Source organism: Vidua chalybeata, chromosome 2 (assembly GCF_026979565.1).
Source record: "Vidua chalybeata isolate OUT-0048 chromosome 2, bVidCha1 merged haplotype, whole genome shotgun sequence".
In the NCBI taxonomy this organism is placed as follows: domain Eukaryota; kingdom Metazoa; phylum Chordata; class Aves; order Passeriformes; family Viduidae; genus Vidua; species Vidua chalybeata.
This window is the reverse complement of record NC_071531.1, coordinates 10568754-10581226: the sequence shown is the minus strand read 5'-3', so window position 1 is coordinate 10581226 and position 12473 is coordinate 10568754. Positions and strand designations below refer to the sequence as shown.

Genomic DNA, 12473 nt, shown 5'->3' with positions numbered 1-12473 from the left:
AGATACAAAACAACAAGAAGCCAGTTGAATTCTAGGTACCTTGTAGTTAAAAAAAAAAAAATAAACGTAATAACAGATATAAAGAAGCTGTGAAATAATTGGAGTGCAGTTATTAGCTAATTTAACAGAATTACAGAATTCATGCAAAAATGTCCAAGTCTACCCTTATTCTTCAAGTGGAAAATTTTGCAGGATTAAAAACAGCTGTTCAAAGGCAATGTCATCATTGTCACTTTGTTTTGACAAAGGAATTACTGAAATCACTACAAGCACCTTCTGTTCTTTCATCATAATTGCAAAAATATCTTGCCAGGCCCTACTTTGTGAAACCTTTGTCAAGTTTTCTCATATTATGCTTACTTTTCAGGTCAAAATAACTTCTATTTTACTTTCACCCTTTGAAGAACTGTCTTTGAGAACTTAAATGTGGTCTGCCCACCAATCAACTGTTAAAAAAACAAAAAAACATCAGTAATGCAAATCTCTTCTTGCCTATCCCTACCACTGCATGTCCCCTGCTGCTCCAAACTGATACAAAGACGGCAGTCTGATATTTCAGTGATAAACTTCATATGTATCAGACTAAAGAATTTTACAGCTGGAATAGAAGAGGTTTTCATTTGCCATCTTTTCCTCCTTTTAGCCTTCTATGGTTCAAGGAGCAAGTCCTTCTGTCATCATCTCATGTCCTCTGACTAGGGCAGAAACCTGAGAAGCAATTATGAGCTTCGTTCCTCATTCCCTGTAGCCTCCACTCTGCTCCCACTCTTTGGCTGGCTGTTTCTCTGTAGAGCAGACCTAACTCTGAGGCAGCCCCACTCATGACAGAAATGTGAGGAAGGCTGTCAAAGACTCAGGTAGGGCATGACCAGGATGTCCCTGAGCACTGCTCCCTTCACAAGGAAAAGATGGCTTGCTTTGCTCTTTTAAAGAGACAAGTCAACAAAGAACAGACAGGTCAAGAGGATTGTGTGCAGAATGACCAGTTCCTTTCTACTATTCTAGCAAATTAAAAGGATTCTCACACAATGTAATTGTCAATAGGCCTAATTACTATACAAAAAGAAACAGAATAGAGAGATTACTGCTATTTGCAGGCTGATGCTATCTGGACAGTCAAATATCACAGTAATTTGGGTTATTGTAAAAGAAAAAGAAGTGTGAGAAAGAGAGAGAGAGAGAAAGTAGGTTGAAAACACTATAAAAAAAGTGATTTAAAGATGGAAAGCTAGAAACAGGCAGAAAAACTGAAAAAAGGGCATAAACTACCATTTTATTATGGATACCCTTTTGCTAGGAATGCTATTTTCATATCTTGTTCCAACTCTTTTTCCATATCTTCCAGAATGAACTAATCTAAATTTTTGATTCTATCTGTGCTTTAAAAAATGATACTTGCCAGATATTTTGAAAATTGCCAACACTGGATTCTGTTAACCAAGATTATTGGAAACATATAAAAAACTCCAACCATAACTGTAACTTAGTTCTGTGCTCTCACCAGATCTAGGTTATAGTCTGAATAATTCTACAGTATGCTATCATTTACATTGCATGAGATTTAACCAAAATAAGTCTGGCATATCCTGCTGCTACTAACTATTGATCAAGACATTAAATGAAAGAAAACAAGTTGCAAACCTTACTCCTCAGAAGAAAATACCAAATCGTATTTTAAAAATTGAATGGGTGAATGTGGTGCTTTGAAAGAGTAATGATAGCATTAATCTTATTTACATAATAAATTTTGACAGCTGTGCTTCAATAATTAGTTACAGAATAGAAAAGTAGATCCCGGTTCCATATTGTTTTTAATAACAGCAAAGCAGCCAACTCTTTTCTCGACTTTCTGATTTATGTTTCATCATAGGTATGAATACAATAAAAATTCTTTGTAACCCAGAGTGAGTTATATTTAATCAGCTGAGCCCTGAAAAAAACAAATAGAAGTCCACATTCCTTTTGCAAACTGCACTGTCACACCTGTTTATTACAGATCTTTCAAAGGGGAACCTACTGCCAGATCCCCAGAACAGGACATTAAATATAAAGGTGTAACCTTTGGTTTTATTCAAATTGGGCATTTGTGACTTAAGTATATTTTGCATACATTTTTCATCAGTCAGAAAAACCAGAAGCAAATCCTCAAATTAAGATATGTTATAAAGATCAAAATAGAAATTCTGAGAATAACAGAGATTTGTGTTTCTAAACTTGCTTATTATGTTTTTATTCATGCAGCTTGGAAGGCAGAGTGTCAGCTTTTTATATAGATGCTTTTCATTACTTCTCCCTGTTGGTGTTACAGCACATGCTGTGAATGACCTCCAGAGATTCCTGAAGCTATATGCAGAGAGAAAATTGAATCTGAAAGCTTTATTAGACAAGTTTGTCTTCAGCTTGTGTCTGATGTCAGCTGTATTGAAAAATAGAACTGCTTGTGAAACTGGGTCCTGACCTTGAAAAATCTCCAATCAAATGGTAACAGATTCAGTTTTGTGCCATATTGTTATTTGCTGTATGTATCACATATGTGAGAAGTAAAAATGAAAATGAAAATCTTAATGGAATCGGATGGAATGATTAGACACTTCTTTCTTGAATATAAAGGGGAAAAAAGATATATGGCAATTTACCCATAACTGGGCCATCTCAGGCTGGCATCTCTGAACCTCTTTATTACATGAGTCTATAAAGTAAAATGACTCAAACCCAAATCTACTAAAATTATTTATATAAACCATTATTTATTCCTTCATCCAAAAGAAAAGGTAAAGACAGTAATCTGTTCCTTTATTAATCCACTTATACAAGCATGAGCAACTTTTGTTAGGCCAGCTGACTAAAGGAGGAGTCTACTGTTACTGGTCTCCAAAATTTTAAGAGCTCAAGGTATTCTCTGTGATACTTCCCTACTGCATTTTTATATATTCAATTTCCCTCTTGCATTTTATTTTTGTGAAACTTTTCATAGCGTTAAACCAAATTATAGCGAATAAAAGTAGACATTTACTTTAGAGTCAACATGCACAAGTATCAGAAACTGTATGGTTTTAGACACATAATCATTATTGGAAAAAATATTTCTCTCTACTACAGCTCATGAAAGTGATCTTTTTTACTGATGTCCTATAACCAAAGTGAACCAAAATGGTTCACAAGAACTACTTGTCTCAACAGTTGCATGCTGTGGATTTTTACCTCTTCAACTCTCTGGAGAACGGTTCTAGAAAATTATCTACCATATCCCCCATGAAAGCTTTTTAATAGGTGACAGCAAACTTCTTTTAAATAGTGAAGACTATGTGCAACAGAAGACTAATATCAACACAATATCAACACACATGTCCATTAGTATTTAAAACACACCCATGGATTTTTTCAGTCTTTCACAAAGAATTATTTTGAGTATTCTTGGTCTCAATTATATTATGCCAGCTGCTATAAACAATATAGACACTCAAATATCTGATTTTACATTTGCCCTTTGAATACACATATTGTAATATTCTCAGGTGCACAAGGAGTTTTAAGACTAGCTTTTGGAAATTCTGAGAAACAGTGCTGAACTACAGCATATGTGTTCACTCAAACACTGACTATAATATATATGACTGCTTCAAAGCACATTAGCTCTGAAATATGGCAAAAACGAAAGTGTACCTTTTGTGCATTTTTTTGCCCGAAGCTAGTTGTTGTCATTTTGTTTCTTACAGTTTTGTTATTGTCTCCTGATTACCTCTTAAATACAAATGGTTTGTGTGTTTTTAAAGAGGCAGTGGAACAGTATACAATCTAACTCTGAAGTCCATGGAAATTAATAAATTCAATGGTTATAGTTTCTAAACAAAGAATCCTTCATTCCCACTGAAAATATTAAACCAAATATCATGTCAGAGATTTAACAGAGCAGACTTCATAACTCAGGATACTGCTATGTCCATCTGTACATCTCCCTATCTTAGAAATAACCAGTATGGAATAATATAAAACTCAACTATGCATTTTGAAAACAAAAGAAAACTCCAGATGCATACAATACATGCACTAGCACTACAGAAGCACTTTCAGCTTCCAAGGTAAGTCGATTTTAGTTTTAAACCTTCAGTTATTTCATCAAAGTATGTATTTTCACATACATGCTTTTGTTTAGTGCCAAGTTTCCTCAAAAACCTACAGGCTCATGAATAGAATATTTTTAGTAGCACCAGCAGTTGTTTCTTATGTTATATACTGCAAGCAGTGAGTACAAATTCCAGCTGCATTAAGCCACAGAGGTGCATACCCAGAGTAACTGATATTTTTCAAGAACTGTTGTAGATGATCTTACAAGCCTGGAACAAAGCAGCATGCCTAGTCCAGGTGGGGGCTTGTTTCACAAAGAAATAAAAACTAAACTGTATTTCCTAAACAGAAGGAGACATACTATACTCCTGCAAGTAAAATACCAAAGGATAAGCAAATAAAATTCTGTTATCACTGCTTTCCCCAGATTCACTGGGGAATATCACCGCATCACCAAATATCACTGTTCTATTTCAAACCTCAAGACTCAAGGTAATATAGACTCTGGAGGTGACTACTGTGAATATTTTCCCTGTATCCAGTTGAATATATGGGTTAATAAGTGATGAGTTCTCTCCACCACCACTGCTGCTGGTGAACTTACTGCAGCTCAGTCTTCACATTACAACTTGAGTCTAATTGACTTAGCATGATATCTCACTCCTCTCCCATTCTTCCTCACCCATTCTAAATCCTGAAAAGCCTTCTTCCCCTGCACAGGGAAGCCCAGTCTTTGGCTCTGTGTCTGCAGTATCTGACTCCTACTCCTAAAGCAAGCTATACTGAAAGCACAGAAGAGCATTGATTGTAGGCATTTAAAGATACCTAAAGCTGATGGTGAGTGCTGATGGTTAGCTCTGGTGATGAAGAATTAGCTTTCCTTTAATTATTTGTAGTAAGTGTACAACACCTAACAATGCATATAAAGTCTTTCTGTCAAATGCAACCCTGCTGCAGTCTGTTAAACACAACCAATTATTTTTATCTATCTTTTTTCGGATCTCCTACAAACAATGCTCCAAAATAAGACTGATAACTTTTAAAGTTTAAAGGGGCAAATTCTACCTAATTTCAGAAGAAATTTCACCATTGCAGTTGATTATAATTGTCACTCATCATTTCACAGTCACACATTGTTCTGTTTCACTTGATTAGGCATTTCATACCAAAAAAAGAGACAAAAGGGGACAAAAACTTGTGTAAGCAATCAAGAGAAAAAAAAATTGCTTGTACACAAAGAATTATTGACTGAACAAGTTAAACTGCAAGGGTATTAAGATAATGTATCACTCACAGTTTTATTAGATGAATATGTAAAATGTAAAATTAGTTGACAGAGGATTTTCAGGTGGATTCATTTGTAGTGCTAAAATTTCACTAACTCCAAGTACAGCATAACTGAAAATAAATACACATCCATTTAAAGTAATTGTATTTTCAAGGTAGCTTTAAATAAAAGTGGCCAAAATTTTCCCCTAGCATCTTACTGAAATGAGACAAATTATGGAAAATATCTTCCTCCAGGACAAGTCAGGAGCATTCCTACCCCACAATGCATTCAGAGGGGTTTACAAAGCAGTGTGTACCTTTACCTAACTTAGTAATAAATACAGTTATAGCACTTCAGTACAAAAAAAAAGAAAAATAAGTCATATGAATGCTAATGATGCTATTAAAAATTCCCTCCTGGAAAAGCACATTCCAGAACTGCATTTTTTTCTGTTTAAAATGTTTTCAAACTGCTATCTAAGCAATGCATCAAGGTATTTGAATAGAGACATTCACACCATTTCACATTATCCTGTCAAGTACAGATAGCAAGTGTGATTTTCTTCCTGATTCATCTTATCTTGGAAGTCAATCTTCTTTAAGGTTTTAGGCATACCCTTCAGCTAAGTACATTTTTTGAGCTGGAGAAGCAATTCTTGTTCCTTATGCCTGAGGGCACTGGACTACTGGTGGAATATGAAGAACTATTTTTTAATGCTTCTACTGCCAAAGAAACTATAATATGCAGACCTAGAAACAATTATAACCAGGGTGCTTTACCTGTGTAACAGCCACCAGATGGAATTTATTAAGATTCTCTGTCTGAGTTCCTGTAACCAGACCAGTTCCTGTAATCAGACCAAATTATACCTGACAGGACACTAGAGATGGGCCAGTTACATCTTCATTCCCTGGTCTCAAATACACATGTCAACATTATTAAATCTTGATGTCCCTAAAAATCCCTGTAGGATCAGGAAGTGAGTAATTGTCAACAGGAAATACTGACATTGCTTCACAAAACCCTTCCAAAACAATTTGGTGTATCTTTCTTTACAAATGACCTTTAATGAGATAGTTTAGCTTTTGGAGGCTTGGTTAAAGCCTCCCATAACCATTTTGAGTCCCTATGGGTCAAAAGAGTCTGCAGCAGAGAGCAAATAAGGCCATAAAAATATCTGTAACATGAGTGGTTAAAATAACTGCAGAACTTATACCACAGAATTACTAGACCCATGACATTCAATTTCTTCCCTCCTCTCCTCCCATTCTTTTAAATGAATTACAAAAATACCTTAATAGCAGATATCTTTTCCTATCTTTGTAGAAGTCTGCTCTTTTGGCCTGGAGAAGAAAAGGCTCAGGAGGATCATATCTATGTGTTTATATATCTGATTGGAGGAATAAAGACAGATCCAGACTGTCTTCAATGAAGCCCAGAGACAGGATGAGAAGCACTATGCAAAAATTGAAATACTAGAAATTCAACCTGAATAGAAGAAGAAACATTTTTTACTGTCAGAGTTGCTCAATACAGAAAAAGTTGCCCAGAGAGGTTGTAGAGTCTCAATCCTTGGAGATATTAAAAACCTGACTGGACATGACCCTGAGCAACCTGCAATAATCAACTGTGCTTTGAGCAAAAGGAATAGATGTCTCCCTGGATCCCTTTTGAACTCTACAGTTCTATGTCAATACACCTATAATGAGGTGATCACAGTAAACTGACCAGAATAGAGAAAAATTATGAATTAGTGTTGTAAGCACAGGTTCAAATTTTAAGTGCTCATTACAATAGAAGGGAAATCAATCTTACTTCCTGCTTAATCCTTTATAGAACACCAGTGCTTTCATTTTCTGCATGTACAGTTCCATCTGCTGAGTCTCAGCAACGTTAGTAGTCAAAGACTACATCTTGCATTAAGGTGAGTAATTTTGCAATTCTTCAGCTAGAGATGAGGTAATATAAAAATATATCGCATTACTACTCTGTGTTCTCACTCTTGTTCCATTATTATAATTTCTTTTGTAACAGCAAACTCACAACTTGCCAACACTCTTTCCCTCTGGAGCCTGACATAATCTGTTCACACAGAAAACTGACACAGCAAGTTTAGCACAGCAAAAAATGATTACACATCTCCTTCATTCCCCCATGCCACTACACGGATTCCTATAGAATGCCTTGGAACAAAATCATGCAAAGCAAGAATGCTGTTGTACTACTTGTTTAAAAATATAGTAGTGGTATTTGGCACTTTTTAGAAAGTTGAAGTAATTGCCACTGGAACCACAGCAGTTCTAAGGGACTGAACCCAAATAATAGTTCCTTTTTAATAAGATTCAACATGTCACGAGCAAGACAACTCCTTTTCTTCAACTCATACATGATATTTGGGCAGGAGCTGGACTGTCTTCTGGTACTGAGATATCTGAATTCTCTCTCTACGGAGCAATTATGTACTTCTCTGAAAAAAAAGGGTTTTCTTCTTTGCTGTCCTGGAGGACCACTATTAGAAGGTAGAGAATTTTCCAGTTTAAGCTTCTATTTTATGTTACCCACTAGAACATGTTAAAAACAAGAGGGACCAACAACCCACATGTAATCCAATTCCAAGTGATTACTGCAGCTGTATCAGAGCCTGAGTTCCAGGCAATCTGACAGAGGCTTTCTGACAGAGCAGATTTCTTTCTGCTCCCACATATGATGCGCAGTTTTCCAAATGGTATAGGTAACATTCTTCATTCAAGCAATTTAAATGGTCCAATATCAAGTAAAGACTCTTAGAGACTTCAGAAACTCAGATTGAGCACAGTGCTTCCAGTAAGGTTTTCTGTTTCACCCATGCTTAATCATTACATTTTAAAGAAAAGCACTGGAAATAAAATCCATTTATCAAGGAAAAAAAAAAAAGAAGAGTTTGTAATCCTTGTAGGGAACAAGAAGACACAAAGAGGTATGAGAATAATTTAATATAAATATTGTCAAAATAATTTAAATGAAACAGAGATCAGATTGAGTATTCATGAATGCAAGACACGAAGAAATATAAATCAGACTTAGGATTTAACTGCAACCATGTTGTCATATGACTTTCTCTGTTAATAGACAAGCTTTGTTTTGAAACAGTCTGACTTTATTGCCCCATCAGTAGTAATAATTTCAGAATTTCATTCTGTGACCAATCTACTTGACCTATAACATTATTATCTTTTAATTTAAATAATTTGTCTCCCTTTGTAGTATTTCTTCCATTAGTATATGCAGAAAGTCAAAATCTCACCTCTTCATGGAATGAAAGAAAAATTACTTTGAAATAGTAATAATTTGAAAAGCATTCTGCAACCTTTTCATCAAATCACAATCTAATTTGTCTTCTGGGATACATTGCATAAAATAGAAAGGCAATGATAAAAAACCAACTTGAATGCCATAGTAGCACCTTTAAGGATGCAGAATTAATTTAGACAGTCTCCAGCCATTTTCATTTTAACTGTGTGATTTGTAATTAATTTTAAAAAATACATATACTGAAGCACTTACAGACACCTGAAGATAGATGGCCAAAGGCTGCTAATGCTGGCCTTTCCTTTAGCTGTTGAATTAAATGTTGTATTGCCTTCCAGTCAGCATTCAAGTCTTCTAATTTTTTCTAGAATAGAAAATAACAAAATATTAATTTTATAATACATTAATTAATGTGTCACAGAACCACAGAATGGCTTGTGTTAGAAGGGACCTTAAAGATTGTCTAGTTCCAACTTCCTTCCCACCATGGGAAGGGATGCCACCCAATAGATAAGTTTCCTCAGGGCCCCATCCAACAGGGATTTGTAATGTAAACAAATGTAAATGCAATGTAAATAAATGCAAAATAAATTAAGTAGGGTTTTTTTTTTTTTTTTTCCATCTGGTGGATAAGCTGAATTTAAAAAAATATGAAACAGAAAGATACAGCAATGAATTTTCACAAATGAGGGACAGGGACAAGTAAAATCCTTTCCAGCTGTGCTACAAAAGAGTTTCCTGGTGTTAGAGCCCTAAAAGCATCTTTTCTCCTCAAAGTTTGGCTGCTGAACCTCTGAGCCAACTTAGAACCAGCACAGGTGTCTGACCTTGACCACAGAGTGACTTACTGGACCAACTCAGCCCGTTCCCTTGGCCCTGCCCAGGCACCCGGGGTTGTGTTTGATTGCCCTCACAAGGCCTGATCTTGACCCTGCCAGGGACAGCCCCCCAGCCTGAGATGCTTGGCTTTTAAGCACTGTGAACATGAGATGATATTTTTTTTTTTTAAATTAGAGAGGTGAGTTATGTATTTCAAAAAGCTTTTCAATAAAACCTCTGCAACTTCTAACATCATATGCAGAATTTATTATTCCACCCATTAAATGAAAAGAAAAAAAAAATCTTTGGAGTCTTCAGGGTACCATAAACTTCAGTGTATGAGCACACAGTCCTGTGCAGTGAACAAAACCTGCATGAAAGTCTGGAGTGCAAATAACACGAGTCTTCAGATAACCCTGAGAGGCATTTAGATTTGAAAATGTTGTTTTTACCTCTCTTTTTTTTTCTTGCTTTAAGGATTGTAAAGAAGGATGAAGCATTTCTATTTCTATGCTGACATATCTAAACTCTTAAAATGAAGACAGCATTTCTCTTTAAGCTGCTCTATGAATCTCTGCTACTAAAATGGACAGAGTACTGATGCAGCTCAAGAATGCTTTTAGCAATCTATGGTTTCAATCCACAATTAGTCATATAGTTGAAATCACAATCCAGCAGTGATAGAAACAGGGTGCCTATTAAGAAAGGTGCTTTAATTACCTAGAGTCTGAGCTGACAGAGGTCAGTAGGAGAGGGATGGAAAACAATGCTCATTAAATTGAAATATGTATGTACCCAAGCACACACACAGACTCTGAGGTAGTGGGGAAGGTTTAGATATCAGGAAAAGATTTTTCACCCAGAGGGTGCTTGGGTACTAGACCAGGCTCCCCGGGAAAGTGGTCACAGCTCCAAGCCAGTCTGAGTTCAAGTGGTGTTTGGACAACACTCAGGCACATGGGGTGATTCTGGGGCTGTCCCAGGAGTTGGGCTCTATTCCATCATTCTAATATTGATCCTTGTCATGAGTAGCTACTTAATCATTCTTACATATAGGAGCCAGAGATTTCTTGCCAGCAACTAAATATGAAACATTCCTACCACTCACGTTAGAGTGGTTGTCCAGGGCAACAGCTGCACCACTAATAAGAGAGCAACCAGTTCTAAACCCTTCTATCAAAATTCCAGTTTGATCTTGCATCTGGCATAAATTAACGTGCATGCATTAAAATGTTAGCTTCTTTGGGCACAACAATTTTGCTGTAATTGCAACTCTAGACCTCTGGTGACAAGCATGAACATCCAAATATGTTGCACTTAGCACAAAATTTAAAGTTTTCTTTAAATGTCAGCACTGGTGCAATTTAAGTGATGTTAACACCCTTATGTGGACTAATCTTACTGACAGCACTAAAATTATATATGAATATTTAGAGAGAGAAATGTGGTCTTTTAAATGCAAGACTGAGAACAATGAAAATAAATTTCTTACTACTTCTCACCCACCAGAGGAAAAGATAAATTGAGTGCTGTGGCAAGGGAACCACAGCTCTTCCACTGGCGCAGAAATCCTTTCCTGAATAAACTGTTCTGATTAAATGCTGTTAATCATGAGACTGGGGCTTACATCCTTTCTATTGCCACTGACACCAGCAGTAACCTCACTCTCCCTCACCTTCAAAAGCTTTACAGAAATGCATTTCAAAAGAATGAAATCCATTTTATAAAAGTGAATAGGTCTGATTATTAAAGTGCTAGTGCTTAAAGGATCACACATCTCATCCCATTCTTGACTCTTGAATCAGCGTATACAAGGATTTGATTTGCCAACAAAAATTTTTTTACAGACTTGTGTTGCAAAATTCTATTTTAGTATGCTTAGTGAAGGTGTGAAAATATACTTATTTCAGTGACATAACTATGAGATAAGATTAAGTACGTGTCGATATAAATCCATGGGATTTAATTTACATTCAAAATACTATAATGAGAACATATTATAAAGGTTGCAAAGATAAGCAGCTAAGCATTAGAAAATGCCAGAATAATTTTAACTATGAACAATATTTCAGATAAAATGCACATAAATTGCAAGGATATCTCTAATTTTCTGGCACATACTGCTTTTGAACACCGGAAAGACTATGGTGAGAGTAAGTCAATAGGACCTCTACTTCATTTATTGAAAAGAATGGGAAGATTTGTGGTGAATTAAGGAAATAATGGATTGAAAAAATCAAAGCTGCCTCAGAGAACTAAATAATCTACAAATTGTCAAGCAATGCTAGACAAGTAATTAACACTTTTAAAGAGGGCATGTAATTTTATCTTTTTTTTTTTCTGTGCCACACACTAAATAAGAACTATGGGTCTAAGTATTGAATTGCTCCTTGCACTGTGAGTGATGTCCATATCCTGGACTGAATTAATCAGGGTTCAGTGTAAACCAAGGGTAGCAGAGCAGCTGTAATTAAAAAATTTTCTAAAATTTTGAGTTCTTAGCTTTGCAAACTTGCTAATATCTTTCCAAAACCATCTTAATCTGTGTAAAAATTATTTTTGATTCCACAAAATACCTTTTGTGTAGAAAATTATTTTGATATTAATCAAAAAGTTTGTGTTGAAACATGTAAATAGCAGACTTTGCTGAAAGTAACTCAGGAAGAATGATGACTTAAGGAAACCTATGTACAACATCAACAAAGCAATTCAACAGTCCTGACAGAATATAACTACTGCTTTATGACTTATTGCACTAGACAGACATTGAACCAGAAATTAACTTCACAGGTTGCACAATTAAATGAACTGCAGAATGTAAAGAAACAAGTAAAATGCAATCAAAGAGGGACTAAAAATTAAATATGTACTACTCCACAAGTTACTAATGTCCTCACAGATAATATCATAATACCATTGTCAAAACTACAACATAAGGAACATTATAATCTTTAAAGAGTCATCTTTTTCCAGTAAATATGGTAAAAATTGTCAACTTTCAGTCTTTGATGTGAACACTTAAAATACATAC

At 35.5% G+C, this 12473-nt stretch overlaps 1 protein-coding gene across 3 annotated transcripts in view; it reads right to left on the bottom strand.

Annotated features, from left to right (window-relative positions):
* DMD (dystrophin) overlaps positions 1-12473 on the bottom strand; it is a 567421-nt gene that overhangs the window by 325629 nt on the left and 229319 nt on the right. For all 3 annotated transcript variants that reach the window (XM_053931535.1, XM_053931545.1, XM_053931553.1), the window contains one exon: positions 8879-8987. In XM_053931535.1, the coding sequence (XP_053787510.1) occupies positions 8879-8987 (109 nt within the window). The remainder of the gene's footprint in view (positions 1-8878; positions 8988-12473) is intronic.